Here is a 16,176-nt window from a genome sequence, read left to right on the forward strand (position 1 = left end):
TATTGCAGTAATGTGGGGCTTTTAAAAGAGCTCTTATCTTTTAAAAATAGATTCTGAAATAGGAATGCAATAATATGGAATCTGGAATTTTCTTCAAAATACCATGAGAGGCTGAGGTTTGAGGGGTGGGACAAGATACAGATGAAGCAAGATTGGCCAGGAGTTACTAACAGCTACAGCCAGGTGATGGATACATAGAAGCTCATTACACTCATTTATATCTGTGTATATTTCAACTTTTACGTAATAAAAAGATTTTAAGAACTCCTTGGAAGTTTAGCCCTGTTAGTCATTCACACTTTAGTGGGAATTACACCTATCCTGCTAGAAACTATAACTTCTTACCCTTTTTCACTGATACACAGGAGGCACTTAAACACTCAGTTTTGCTTGGTAATCAAACTATATGAGGTAAGAGCCTGGTCTCAATCCACTCAGTTTCATGTGATTTAAAACAAAACAAAACAAAACAAAAAAAAACAGAACAGGCATGGTGGCTCACACCTGTAATCCCAGCACTTTGGGAGGCCGAGGTGGGCAGATCACTTGAGGTCAGGAGTTTGAGACCAGCCTGGCCAATTTGGTGAAACCCTGTCTCTACTAAAAATACAAAAATTAGCTGAGCATGGTAGCGCATGCCTGTAATCCCAGCTACTACGGAGCGGGAAGCAGGAGAATCGCTTGAACCAGGGAGGCAGAGGATGCAGTGAGCCGAGATCGTATACCACTGTACTCCAGCCTGGGCAACAGAGTGAGACTCCATTAAAAAAAATAAAAAAAAAAAAAAGAGTCACATCATATCTTTCATTTTGAGTATCAGTTTAATGTAGATCTCAGCTCAGAGTTTTTTATCCTGAGTCCTGATACAGAATCCAGTATTTTATTGAAAAGCCCATGCTGCTCTTATATAAAAATGACTCCTGGACACGTCAAAAGTGTTGGAACCCATTGGTGCCAATTTATGAGGCAAGCACTGGTGGTGTAACTGCTCCCAAGGTGCTGGCTGCTTCCGGAATGTTTACAGTTTATTAAAATGATGATCACATTCACAGTTATCTACAGCATGTGATTATGAGTTTATTTTTTACCAGCTTGATGTTTAAGCTTACTTTTCCATTAATAGCAACTCTGCCATTATAATGAGAACAAATGTTGCTAATACACCATTATTTTACCCATGAGAAAAATTCAGGGATTAACTATACTCAGACAGTAAATGATAAGTGTCTTATAATTTTAAAAATCAATCAATAGCTAGCTGAGCCCTGCCATATGGAAGGAAGTAAAGTTCTGTTTGCAGAGGATGGACCGGCAATATTGAAGCAGAAGATACACAAGTGGGGCAAACAGCTAGAAAACGCTGCCAGCAAGCAAGACCTGGGAGAGCCTGAAGGCAGCATGAGGGAGCTAAGCCCTGGTAAACAGTGAGCGGAAGGAGAACTGAAGGGAAACGGCATCTACTGATTACCTATGGATACAAAGCTTTATGTAAGTGAGGGCGCTGCTGGTAAGCAAAAGCAAAAGTCCTTATACAAAAATCCAGTATTTTATTGAAAACCCCATGCTGCTCTTATATAAAAATGACCCCTGGACACATCAAAAGTGTTGGAACCCATTGGTGCCAATTTATGAGGCAAGCACTGGCAGTGTAACTGCTCCCAAGGTCCTGTAAAAGCAAAAAACAAAACAAAACAAAACAAAACAAAAAAAGAAACAAACAAAAAACCAAAACACCAGATTCTAACCTAAACTAAAATAGAATTCACTATAAACAGGCAGAAAAGTGGAAATCGGGCTCAGAAAAGTAACTGGGGCCAGGCACAGTGGCTCACACCTATAATCCATCCCATCACTGTGGGAGGCCGAGGCAGGTAGATCACCTGAGGTCAGGAGTTTGAGACCAGCCTGGCCAAGATGGTGAAAACCCATCTCTGTTAAAAAAAAAAAAAAAAAAAAAAAAAATTAGCCGAGTGCAGTGGCACGCATCTGTAATCTCAGCTACTTGGGAGGCTGAAGCAGGAGAATTGCTTGAACCTAAGAGGCAGAGGTCGCAGTGAGCTGAGATTGTGCCATTGCACTCCAGCCTGGGTGACAGAATGAGACTCTGTCTCAAGAGAAGAAAAAAAAAAAAAAAGAAAAAGGAACTGAAACCAGAGCAATTCTGACAGGTTCAACACAGGAAATAACTAGAGTCTTATCAGACTCATTGCTAGTAGTCTATTGAATAAATGCCTATTGTTAATTGCTATTGAATAAATGGCCTCCCAAGCACTGCTACATTCTTATATACCTTCAGAGTTAAACCCCCATTGGCCTAGCTCAGGTCATGTGCCCGGCCCTGAACCAAACCCAGGGCAAAGCACTTGGATGTACTGTCCCACCCAGACAGCATGCTATGGTGGAGAGGAAGCCCTCCAAAGGAAGTCAGGACAGAGGGGAGAAGAGGAAGCACAGAGACACCTCCTGTATACTGCAGGCACTCAGCTGGGTTCTTTATGTGCCATTCCCAAAACAAACCCACTTGCAGCTATGACTGGCTGCATTTCACTAATGGAGAACGTGAGGCTTAGAGAGGTTAGGGGCTGTGCCCAGGAACATACGGCAGTAAGTGGCAAATCTGAACTCAGTCTGACACGCGATACACGTGCTTTCCAAGTCACCAGGCTGCAGAAGGCAGCGACAGAGTGATGGAGGCCCAAAGTCCAAATGTCGCCAACATGTCACATTGTTGTGAAGGCAACAATAGAACATCTCTGAAGATGAGTCCGAACCAAAGGAAATGTACTTAAAAGAGGTAAAGAAGCAAGAGACTCAGAAGAGATCTATCTTGGATGTGTTCAATATATTTTATCTTCAAAACCTTGGTGAGAACAATTGTTTCTCTTCTGATGTCTTAGAATTTCAAGAAGGATGGGGAAGTTTACAGAAGAAATTCTGAGCATCACTAACAGTCTCTAAGAAGCAGGGAGGAATTATCTAAAGAAGCTGTGGTTAGGTGCCAACCTCTGCAGAGCTGCTGTCAAAGACACGGCTCCAGGTCTGTGGGTATAACCCCACCTCTGCACTTCAATCCTGTGTCCTGACTATCAGAACAGGCATGTCTGCCTCATCCACAAGAAGTCGCTCTGCAAGTGGCTCACGCCTGTAATCCCAGTACTTTGGGAGGCTGAGGTTGGTGGATCATGAGGTCAAGAGATTGAGACCATTCTGACCAACATGGTGAAACCCCCATCTCTACTAAAAATACAAAAATTAGCTGGGCATGGTGACGCATGCCCGTAGTCCCAGCTACTCAGGAGGCTGAGGCAGGAGAATCGCTTGAACCCGGGAGGCAGAGGTTGCAGCGAGCTAAGATCACGCCTCTGCACTCCATCCTGGTGACAGAGGGAGACTCTGTCTCCACAAAAAAAAAAAAAAAAAAAAAAAAAAAAAAAAAAAAAAAAGCTCCATCTAGGGTAGTGAATGCCATTTCAGGGATGTCTGTTTCAACCTCACAACTTCCTTGGCTCATCTCCTACAACCATCAACACTGCTGCTCCCAGGCTAGGAAAAGTCACAAAGGGAGGAGAAAGGAAGCTAAGGGCTGGACACTGAGAAGGCGCTCAATGGGTGTGCGTGAACTGTGTTGGCACCATCTATTACCCAGTGGCCTCCCTAGGCTCCAAGCTATGCTTCCTGCTAACACTGAGGGCCAGAGGAAAGTGTGCCTCCTCTACAAAACCCATCTGCTCTTATTAGCTATCTAAACTAATTTCTAATTAGCTATCTAATCTAATTTCCACCAGGATGCTCTGAGCTCTAGTTAAGACTTAACTGTGGGCCGGGTGCAGTGGCTCACACCTGTAATCCCAGCACTTTAGGAGGCCAAGGCAGATGGATCACCTGAAGTCAGGCGTTTGAGACCAGCCCATTTAAAGAGGGCTTTATGGCATTGACTTTAGGTCTTCACGCCTTCATGCCTGAACCTTGAGCCCTCCCGTTTGGTAGTTCCACACTCACCCTCTCACAGCTGGCCGGAACAGCCAGGCAGGTGAACCCTGCAGTAACTCCCCACATGACCCGATCCTCTCCACACATCCCAGCTGAGGTCAGCACAGCAGGGGATGAGACTTTCACACGGTCAAAGCCAAGCAGGTGACGACACGGCCAGGACACAGCCACAGTACCACCTTTCTCCCCTCCTCCACTCTGCTCCCGACCTGTCAGTCTCCTTTCAGTTCCTGCCAATGCTTCCTTGTATTCAGCCTCTGTTCTTGCTGTTGCTGATGCAGAAAGCAGGCATCTGATAAACACTGAAATAAATCATCCGACCACCCGGCCCACGAATGAACTAGTGGCACTTGGCTCACAGGGTCAAACACCCAATCACCGTCTTCTTGCACCCCCACCCCACCCCACCCCACCCTACACGCTGCCCAGCAGCCCCACAGGTAGAGAATCTCCATGGAGAGCGGTGCCTGGACCCAGCACTCAATGCCTTTGTGGACCCTACGAAGCAGGCGCCCTTGCTGAGCTGCACTGGTCTGACGGAGTCCTCACCATAGCACCCTTGTTCCCCAGAGGAACAGAACCTTTCACCCTGCACTTTCATTCTAAGAACCTTTCACCCTCTCTAAGCTCATCAGGCCTTCTTTCATTCAGTAAATCCAGACATCCCCATCCTAGGGAGAATTTAAAAATTCAAGGGTTATATGCGGCATCTACCATTTGCCAATAAGTGGCTGTGGAATGTACAGAGCTGACAAAGACACGGTCCCGCCTTCCAGGGGCTCGGAGTCCACTGGGGGAAAGAAATACACAAGTCGTCCCAATCCTGAGATTGGGGCCCTGTTTCCCTCTCCACTTGGGCCTTCCAGGCATAGACTCGCGGCCCAGAACCCTGGCATTGCCACCAGCCAAGTCTGAGTCTCACGGCCCCACTGAGGGAGCTCCCAAGGAAGGGCACAGTGGTGAGCAGAGACCACACAGGAGTGCCCTGTCCCCAGGCCTCCCCAGCCTGGCTTTTGACTCATCCCCACCAGCCTGTGTTAAGGCCTCAGCTTGCCTTCCCTTGCGCTCACTTGAGTTAGAATGCAAGATGTTTCTAAAGTCACCTTCCTTCTTTAGAGTCAATTTAGAGACCAGACAAAACAGATGGTAACAATGGCAGCCTGAACCAGCAATGAACTCAGGGGGACCCCCTCCAAGGCCCTGGGCTTCTGAAACCCACCGAAGCTCACGCATGTCTCCACAAAAATGAGTGAGTGTTTTCCTGATTACCAAAATAAAACTCACTGTAGAAGATTTAGAAACAACCAAAAGTATGCTTGTATAGTTAACATGTGTATGTATGTACATACACACATTGCTTATAATACTACCACCAAGGGACCATTACAACATGTACACACAGCTCATCAAAAACATAGCTTCTCAACTTTACCATCGAATATGGTAATAATCGATGGTTTCTGAAAAACCTCTTTATCATATCCAAGAATTACCTTTATTCCTCATTTATGAAGAATATTGTTTAGCAGGTATCAACAAAGTTATAAAATGATTTTTCATTACCTACCAAGATAAATATCTGGTTTTCCTCTTTGAGGCCACTAATGAGATGATTTACATGGATGAATTTCTAGCATGCAGCCATCCTTGCAATCCTAAATAAACCCTGTTTTACGTGCACTGTTCTTTTAATATGTGACTGAATTTGAGTAATGACTTTCTAGAATTTTTGTACATCTCATACACAGATGATTCTATTTGATAGTGTTCTTTTTTATGCTATCTTTGTCAGGATTTTTTTATATCATGGTAATGCATACCTGAACCAAGATAGAGACGTATAAAAACCCTCTCAGGAAATATAAATAGCAAAGGGCTCTTTGTGTATTACCTTGAAGAGTTTCCTAGAAATCACCATGAAAGCATCTAGGCTTACTGTCTTCTAAGGAAGCAGTTCTTCAGTTACTTGTACAACTTTATTCCAAAGTGTTTTGGTTTTTTGTTTTGTTTTTTCTTTTGAGGGCGAGGGGTTCCCTTTGACCAGTCTGCCTCATCTTCAATTAATTCTGATAAGGAATGCGTTTTCTGAAAAATAGTTCACCTCATCCATATTTTCACATTTAACAGCACAAAGGTGCATGCGATATTCTCTCCTGTTTTCATCTCCAAATGTTACAATTATTTCATTTTTAATGTTACATATATATTTTTCTCTTATTTCCTTATCGTAAGTGCCAGAAATTTCCAATAATTAAGTGATATGTTTCAAAGGATCAGCTCATACTTCTCTTTATAAAGCACACTGACTTGGTCTTGTTTTGTTTTGTGGGGCTGAGGAGTTGTTTGGTTGTTTTGCTCACGTGTCTTTAGAACAGGCTGGGCTTATCCTGGAAAGTCTCCAAAGCAGCCAACATCAGAAACAAAGACGCAGACTCCACCGGCCTTACCTCGATGAGCTTTCTCTCATAGGAGCTTGCAAGTTCTTCAGCAATTTCTCCCGGCTTCTGTTCAGTTACTGTAACTTCTCCATCAACACTCCAAAGATTTGGCACAACTTTAGAGAAAGAGAGACATGTCATAAATATTTCAACAGTATCGAAAACTATTCTCCCAGTGAAAAAAGAAAAAATTCTTCTTTCTCAGATGACTTCAGATTGAAAATGCTCTCAAGAAAAAAAAAAAAACACACACACACACACTTACTAATTACTTCAACAATGGGACATTTTCACCTTAGTACAATAAAACGAGTAATAAGGCCTGCACGGTGGTGTGTGCCTGTAGTGTCAGCTGCTCAGGAGGCTGAGGGGAGAGGATTGCTTGAGCCCAGGAGGTCTAGGATGCCATGAGCTATGATTGTGCCATTGTCATCCAGCCTGGGTGACAGAATTAGACTTTGTCACTTTAAAAAAAAAAAAAAAAAAAAGCGTTAAGCTGTATTTTTAAAATGCAAGAACTGTCATGAGATAGAAGCACAGGAGTCAAGGAATAATCTTGTCACTACTTTCCATTTCAGGAGAAAGCAGGCAATGTTTTGACAGATTTGGCAAGACATAAGAGCCTACATTTGTTCTTTTGTTTTTTTTTTTGGGGGGGGGGTGGAGGTTTTGTTTTGTTTCATTTGAGATGGGGTCTTGTCTGTCACCCAGGCTGGAGTACAGTGGCACAATCAACCATACAGCTCACTACAGCCTCGAACTCCTGGGCTCAAACAATCCTCCTGCCTCAGCCTCCTAAGTCACTGGGACTGCAGGCATACCCCTGCTGCAACAGGCTAATTCTTTTTTTTTTTTTTTCTTTTAGTTTTTGTAGAGACAAGTTCTCACTATGTTGACCAGGCTGGTCTTGAACTCCTGGCCTCAAGTGATCCTCCCTCCTCGGCTTCCCAAAGTGCTGAGATTACAGGGGTGAGCCACTGCATTCAGTCCACTTACATCTTTTATATTTGCTAAGTTTCCTTTTCTACAACAAAAAAGTGATCCAGTGAGGTAGTGCCTGCCCACAGCCAGCTGTGGAGCACTAATGGGGGTCAGAATAATGTGAAAAACCAAGGATCAGCATTTGTAAACCATACTTAGGATGACAGCAAGACAACCTCTAGAAAAACTCGAAAACCAACACAGAACGTCAATGCAAAAGACATGTTAAAGAGACTGGCTCCCAGGTCAGAGCAAGCATGGGCACAGACGGCTCTGAGTAGTGTTTCCATGATTACGTATATGCCCATATACGCCCACTCTGTAGCGAAGAGCAAATAAAGAAGAACTGGGAATGAACCAGATAGTTCCAAGAAAAGCAGGAAACAAGAACAGGGAAGACCTCCCACACCAAGGGCAAAGAAAAAGATTCACAGCATGTTTAAGAACGCGGATTACCCTCAAGCCTCAAAACAAGCATTGACGACGCAGGATCAGTTTCCTGTGTGTTCAGGGACAAGAAACCCCTTGGATGCCCTATCAGCTGTATGGAGCGGGCAGTGAGGCTAAACAACGATCTGAGACTAGCCCCCCAGTGATAGGGGTAGCCTTCAGGGAGAAGGTGAAAGTCAGTAAGGCTGAGCAAAACCAGGAGTCAAAACTGAAGCAACTAAGCCAGGCGGCTAAGCCTCCTCGGGCCGCACTGTTAGAGCCTGACGAAGGTTCAGGGCCATGAGTGACAGCAGGGAACATGCAGAAAGAAGCCCTGAGTCCTGGGCCACAAATGCACAGAGTGACCCGATCACAACAGATAACCCCGAATAGTTATGGAAAGAAAAACTGTGAAGAACTCCGTAAAGATGAGAGCCTGAATACAGTAATTTACACTCACATCCTCTCAAAATCCCATTAAACTGTCAATTGAGGCTGGGCTCGGTGGCTCACGCCTGTAATGCCAGCACTTTTGGGAGGCTAAGGCGAGTGGATCACTTGAGGTCAGGAGTTCAAAACCAGCCTGGCCAACATGGAGAAACCGTCTCTACTAAAACTACAAAAATCAGCTGGGCATGGTGGCACACTCCTGTATTCCTAGCTACTTGGGGGGGCTGAAGCAGGAGAATCAAATGAAACAGGGAGACAGAGACTGCAGCGAGCCGAGATCGTGCCACTGCACCCCAGCCTGGGCAACACAGCAAGACTCTGTCTCAAAAAAAAAAAAAAAAAAAGCAAATTAAAATGTTTCCTATGAGGCGATGATGAATATGGTAAGTACCCTGATTTGATCATTAAATTTCATATACATGTATCATAATATCACACACTACCCCATACATACGTACAATTATTACGTGTCCAAAACAATAATAAAAGCAAAAAAAAAAAGGGTTTTTATAAAGGCATCGCTCAAAAAAAAAGAATTGGAGAGGAAACAACAAAATTACAGAAGCTGAGAATCAGGTAGATGACTGATAAGTAACTTGACAGGCCAGAGAAAATTTCATTCCTAAATAAACATGCGTGCCACCAAAATAATATCTGATGAGAATGGAATGATTCACAAAAGGCTAATGAATTGTCAGCACGAGACACCTCTGGAAGTGAGGGTGAACACAGGACTAGAAAGCGAAAGAAAGGTTTTAAAAGTCTGTTTAAGAAGCGATTAGCAGAATATACATGTTTATTCTCTGGAGAAAACGCGGTAGGTCTGGACTGAGTTGAGGTTGGGGTATTCTGTTTTTTTAGTGGAGAGAGAAAAGTAACACACACTCAACTTCTGAGCTTCTCCCATTCTTCTTCCCTCTCCCCAGCCCCACTCATTCCCAGAATAGCAGGCAGACAGCATTTGCCTCTAAGCCAGGGAAGGGAAAGGTATTCTCCCAGGAATCTGAAAAAGCTTTGGAGACCAGGGGTAGTTCTCCAGTGGAATGCCACAGCCAGATCACCCCAAGAGGCCCAAAGTCAGTGTTCATGGAGCTTCGAATCAATTTCTAATCGCACTCCAACACCTCCGTAGACATCTAGAAATCACCTCCCATTTGAGAAAAGCACCTAAGAACTTTATGAAAGACTGAGATGAAAGATTGAGACAAGAATAAACAGAGAAAAGCAACTTGCAGGAAAGAGAGACTATTTAGGGAAAACACTTCAAAAGCAAACTGCTGGTAATATTTCCAGAGAGAGAGGAGGAGACAGTGTAGTCATGAAATAAGAATAGGGAGATATTTAAAAGAGGAGAAAAAGAAAAACACAAAGCACACAAAAGCCCTTTTACAGAGTGAACTATAACAGCAGAAACAGAACAGGGACTATAAGGGAAAGGGTAGCAAAATTTCCAGAAAATAAGAGGCAACGAATAACAAAATGGAATACAAGCCTGGGTGACATGGCGACGCCCCACCTCTGCAAAAACCACAAAAATTAGTGCGGTGTGGTGCCACGTGCCTGTAGTCCCAGGCACTTGGGAGGCTGAGGTGGGAGGCTTGCTTGAGCCTGGCAGGCAGAGGTTGCAGTGAACTGAGATGGTGTCACTGCACTCCATCCTGGGCCACAGAGCAAGACCCTGTCCCCCCCAAAAAAGAGGGGGGGAACAGAGAACTACAAGTCCAAATGAGAAGAGATCAAGAAAGGAGAAAAAGATAACACACAGAAGAGGAAAGCAAAGATATAATTCAGAGTCAACAGAAACGAGGGGCAGGATGGAAGAGTTCAATGAACGTCCAGCAAAAGGGACAAAAGCAAGCCTCGCTCACAGATTCCAGAACACAGGACACAGAGACGACAGCCTACCAACTGCTGAAGTGGAGGAAGAATTTTTACAAACGATAAAAACTAGAAATGGCGTAGGATTTCTAAACAGCAACACGGAAAGCTAGAAAACAATGAAGAAACATCTTCAACATCCTGAAGAAACATGATTTCCAGCCTTAAATTATATACCCAGGCAAGCCACGTGAGAGGCAGGATAAAGGCATTTTCAGACACGTGTCCTTGCAGAAACTTTACCTCGCACCTAAAGAAGAGAAGAAATCTAGGAATTGTAAAGATATAGGGGATCCGACGCAAAAGTGAGCCACAGAACTTTTCATAGTAACAAAAAAGCAGAAACAACCCAAATGACTATCACCTGGTAAGTCAACAAGATGTGGTCTAGGCATGCAGGGGAGTTCTATTCAGACATGAGAGGACTGAAGAGCCAACTCACGCTGCAACACGGATAGACCGTGAGAGCATTCAGCCAGGGGAAAGAAGCCAGATCCAAAAGGCTGCAGATTACCCAATCCCACGTACACAAAATGTCCATAGGTCTTGGCTGCCAGGGTCTGGGGGTAGGAGGGATGAAGACTGACTGCTATAGGGTATGAGGTTTCTTTGGGGCACAACAAAAATGTTCTGGAATTAGAGAGTGGTGATGGTTGCACAGTTTGTGAATATAAAAACCACTGAGGGTAGGGGGTGGTGGCTCACACCTGTAATCCCAGCACTTTGGGAGGTCCAGGTGGGTGCATCATCTGAGGTCAAGTGTTCGAGACCAGCTGGCCAACATGGTGAAACCCCATCTCTACTAAAAACACAAAAATTAGCCAGGCATGGTGGTATGCGCCTGTAACCCCAACTACCCAGGAGGCTGAGGCAGGAGAATTGCTTGAACTCGGGAGGCAGAGGTTGCAGTGAGCCAAGATCCCACCATTGCACTCCAGCCTGAGCAACAAGAGGAAAACTTCATCTTAAAAACAAACAAACACAAACAAACAAAAACCCAAAAAAAACCTCCACTGAAATTATGTACTCTCAAAGGGTGAGCTGTATGTCATGTGCATTATATCTCAAGAAAGTTGTTAAGAAAAAAACTGAGTGGAGAATGTGGGCCCACAAGCAGCAGAGTTCTGGCTCGAGTAGGCCAGAATGCACCAGGAGAGACTGCCTTGGGTGCAAGTGGGAGGCAGCTTGAAATGCCTGAATGTACCAGGGGGATTTACACACTGAGGACGAACGTGCAGTTGAATTAAGTATTAACACCAGAGAAATCAAGAGATCGTGCAGGAAAAACGATCATGCATCTCACAGCTGTGGAGAGCATTTCCAGTTATAATAATGTAATCACTGAATACTGATCTAACCAAAATGAGGATACGACTGTGCCAGAGGATGTGGAGCCGTGTGTGCGTTTTCTGAAGGTGGAGCAGTCAAAGACAGTTACCCTTCCTCTTCCACAACGAGAAATAGGTGACTCCCACAATTGAAAAATAAAAACGTGGCAACAGGCATGTTGATCAGAGATACGGAGGCAACAACCCAAAGCATGAGTGGCAAAGTTTCAAAGAGGGGCTTCTGAAGGGTGGGAAGTGGCAGACGGTGACAGCCAGAGGCCTCCTGTCTTTTGTAATAAAGCTAAGAGAACCAATGACTTTATGTGCCTGCAAAGTTTTGATTTAAAGACACAAACAAAATTATGTGTAAACTATGATTATATGTTAGTGATATGTAAACTATGTAATCAGAATTTGAGGGGAGTCTGCCCTTAGCCATGGGACTTAGAAAAGTCGGGTAAGGGAGCAGAGGAGCCCGTCGGCAGGGCAACCAGGAGACAGATGCCTTGGCAGGCACCGCACTTTGAAGCTGGCTACAGCTGCTCAGCAGAGCCTGGCGCTAATATATACCCAAGATGGCAGACTCACAGCCCTGCTCTGCCCCTGACTCCAAATGATCTCCTCATCTTGGCCAGGCCCAGCCTGCTGCCCTCTGCAAGGAAGTCCTGCTCATCATGATTCATTCAATCCGCTTCAAGTCCAATCAAGCCACTGGCCTCCTATCCCCAAGTCACCAGGCTCCTGTCCCCAAGGCACCAGCCCCTCTATGACTGTATTTAAGAAGAATCAGCAACCTTCAACACCGGGGTGGTAGAGATGCAGAAATAAGCTTTTTAACCCTTGGGGAAAGACCCTGAACAGTCATGAATTTATAGAAGTTCTCTTAGCAACTAGCCAGGCAACCTTCCCTAGCAACTACCTGACCTCCTCGCTGCCCTGGTTCAGTTTTAGCAAGCATGCCAAAAACTTCAATTCCATGTATGAAATAATACAAAATTAAGCCTAACTATATCATACTTTCCTCATCAGTAGGCAGCTTCATATATAGACCCCAGGCAGTGTGCAGTGGCTCACGCCTGGAATCCCAGCACTTCAGGAGGCTAAGGCAGGCGGATCACTTGAGGTTAGGAGTTTGAAACCAGCCCGGTCAACAGGGTGAAACCCTGGTCTCCACTAAAAATGCAAAAATTTTTAAAATTTTTTTAAATGCAAAAATTTCAAAAATTAGCCGGGCATGGTGGCACACGCCTGTAAACCCAGCTACTTGAGAGACTTAGGCAGGAGAACCCAGGAGGCGAAGGTTGCAGTGAGCCAAGATCACACCACTGCACTCCAGCCTGGGCAACAGAGTGGGATCTGTCTCAAAAAAACAAAAACAAAAACAAAAAAAAACAAAGATTGTCCCAACGCCCCCTTTCCCTTGGTATTCACATTCTTAAATAATCCCTACCCCTTGAGCATAGGCTGGACTTGTTGACTCACCTCTAATAAACAGACTATGGCAGAAGAGATGGGGTTTCACCTCTAAGATGAAGTTATGAAGCCTGCTGCTTCTGTGTGAGGTAGCCTTTCTTGTTCATTTATTCTTATGAGGTCCGTAGGAGAATTCTCATTTATACGTTTATATAAGAGAGCTCTCCTACGGAGAGAATCTCATGGCAAGGAACCGATGCACGCAGCCAACAGCCCCCATGAGCCACACGAGGGGCAGTGCGCCCTCCTCTAGTGGAGCCTTGGGACAACTGCAGCCTCCAACTGACACCTTGATACAGCCTTAGAAGAGACCCTGAGCCAGGCATGTGGCTAAGCCACACCCAGGCTGTCTATCCCGCACAAACTGTGAGATAGTAAATGTTTGTTGTTTTAAGTCATCTAACTGTGGGGTAATTTGTTACACAATAGTTAACTAATATAGAGTCTCTAACCATTCCATAGTTACTTCTTGAGAGGCCACTTTATTTATTTATTTATTTTTTATTTTTTTATTTTTTTATTTTGAGAGAGTCTCATTCTGTCACCCAGGCTGGAGTGCAATGGTGCGATCTCGGTTCACTGCAACCTCCACCTCTCTGGTTCAAGTCATTCTCCTGCCTCAGTCTCCTGAGTAGCTGGGATTACAGGAGCGTGCCACTACACCCAGCTAATTTTTTGTATTTTTAGTAGAGATGGGGTTTCACCATGTTGGCCAGGCGGATATCGAACACCCAACCGCAGGTGATCTGCCCGCCTCGCCCTCCCAAAGTGCTGGGATTACAGACATGAGCCACCATGCCCAGCCAAGAGACCACTTTAAATTAGACTGAGTTAGACCGTGAAGTTACAGAGATGGTGATATCATTCCATGTAGATGACATGTACAAAAAAAAAAAAAACTAGGAGGTAAATGTGCCATGTTGCTCGACAGCATAAGGATTAATATTTACAAAGTGAGGGAATTGACTGAACAGGTTAGACGTCTCCCACCTCTCACAAAGGTGAGTATGGGGGGTCAAGTCGTGAGAGGCCATTCATCCCATGAGGCTAAATTCATTCAAGCGCATCAGATTTATTTTCAAGTTGAGAAGGTTCATTTGCCTTGGGAGTAAAACAACATCTGGGTATTAAGCAAGGCAGCACAATTAAAGTCTGAGTAATGTCAAGTCATTTGAAAGACAAAAATAACAGATGACAACACCATTCTACACTCTTTGCACATGCCCCCAATAAACCAATCAATTTGTAAAGAATCAATTGTGACCGAATTCTGAAAGTCAAATCTAAACAATAAATACAAACATTTGCAACCGATCAAACTACAACTTTTCTAAGTTGCATCTTCCCTGAGGGTGATCTATGAGTTTTAAAACTGAAAGAATGGGGCTGGACATGGTGGCTCACATCTGTAATCTCTGGGGCTTTCGGAGGCCAAGGTGGGTGGATCACTTCAGGTCAGGAGTTCGAGACCAGCCTGGCCAACATGGTGAAACCCCATCTCTACTTAAAATACAAAACTTAGCTGGGCGTGGTGGTGTGTGCTTGTAATCCCAGCTACTCCAGAGGCTGAAGCAGGAGAATCGCTTGAATCTGGGAGATGGAAACTGCAGTGACCCATGATTGCACCACTGCACTCCGGCCTGGGCAACAGAGTGAGACTCCATCTCAAAATAATGATAATAATAATGTAAAATAAAATGGAAAGAACGACAATTTAATACCCCAAGAGAAAAACATACTTCTCTATTCATGTCGATGATAGCTCGCAGTGACTTCAAAAACAGAAGGCTTCAAGACACTGGTTAGCAATGCAATCTGAAATGCGTTAACAATTTCCGCCCATATTCTGAATTACCTTGACAGTGTTCAGAACTTTATATTTTGCCCTGGTCAAGGACTGCATGAAAAGTACACCTGCTGGAATCCAAGAAGACAGAAGCTTTCATCTATATGGCTGGATATTTCCATGTTCAATCAGAAACTTACATTGTGCTTAAAAAGCTCAAATAGAAAGATAGGTCAAAAAACAAAAAGAAAGGCTGCATTTAATTTCCAATTTTCTAATTAAAATTTGAAAACTATATCCATATATAACGGGGTGTCACAGAAATCAAAATAATGATACTGCTTCAATTTACATAGCACTGCAGATCACACAGTACTTTCACATCAGAATCTCACTGGAGCCTCCAAGCAGGATGCAGCCTGGCCATTTTAATCTCGTGCCAAATGTGAAGATGGTGATGCTATTAACTGGGATTTCCCATTGAGCCAATCAACCTAGTTAACATCTACCTTATTCACGGGAAAAATCCACTCTCTACTTACTTGCCTGTACTCTGAATAGTCAGCAACTTTCTCCTGTGTCTCCCTGATGGCATAATTATAAAAGTTCCACTCCAAATGGGAAAATAATGATTTGGCAAAAACAAGAAGCCTTCTCTCTCTACATTCAAATAGACATGGAGACTGGGTTTGGTAGAAGTATACAGACACTGATGTTCAATAAGAACTAATTTTCATGCTCCAGAAAAAGCTGTGGGTTAGGCAGTACCATCAGCAGGTCATCTAAACTTAGAGAACATTCATAACTTTTCATCTCATCGCAGCCGGCCGTATCTGTTTGGGGGTATCTGTGTTAAGTTGTCTAAAATAGGTGGAAACAGTGCTGGGCTTGCTAGCAGGCACCAGAGAACACACAGGGTTTTCTGTCTAAATTAAGTGAAACTTCTGAGACCGTGGAGAGCGGCATGGCAAACAGCATGATGAGGTTACTGTTTTGCTTTCAATGTGAACAAGCTGAGCATGACCCAGATGCAAACAGCGTGAGATGCTGCTGGCGAAAATAAAGAATCATTTTAAATTCAGAGATGGTTTCCTAGGACATTCGAATGTACACAATGAGGTATGCCCAGGTCCCATAACAACAGGCAAGGTTCTGTGTCTTAGGAAATTTGGGACACTTTACAGTTCCAAAGGAGAAAGGATCCTTCCAAGTCAGATGCCAATGATGTCTACAAGACACCAGGTACCCACAGAGTTCCAACAAAGGAAATGGTCTTCCTAACAGTAACATCCACCATCTTCAAGCGCTCACTGTGGCAAAGGGAGAAACACGGGCAACAAGACCCAGGAGCTCTGCAGTGAAACAGATCCTGGGAGTCAAAGTCTGGCTCCACCGCTTAGCAGGGATGACTTTGGGCAAGTCT

General features: G+C 44.2%; 1 protein-coding gene across 5 annotated transcripts in view; it reads right to left on the minus strand.

The window, feature by feature from the left end:
- Positions 1 to 16,176, minus strand: part of SNX29 (sorting nexin 29) — a 586,208-nt gene that overhangs the window by 285,216 nt on the left and 284,816 nt on the right. For all 5 annotated transcript variants that reach the window (XM_050774079.1, XM_050774080.1, XM_050774082.1 and 2 more), the window contains one exon: positions 6,438 to 6,544. In XM_050774079.1, coding sequence (XP_050630036.1) covers positions 6,438 to 6,544 — 107 coding nt within the window. The remainder of the gene's footprint in view (positions 1 to 6,437; positions 6,545 to 16,176) is intronic.

The sequence above is a fragment of the Macaca thibetana genome, chromosome 20 (genome assembly GCF_024542745.1).
Source record: "Macaca thibetana thibetana isolate TM-01 chromosome 20, ASM2454274v1, whole genome shotgun sequence".
Taxonomy (NCBI): Eukaryota; Metazoa; Chordata; class Mammalia; order Primates; family Cercopithecidae; genus Macaca; species Macaca thibetana.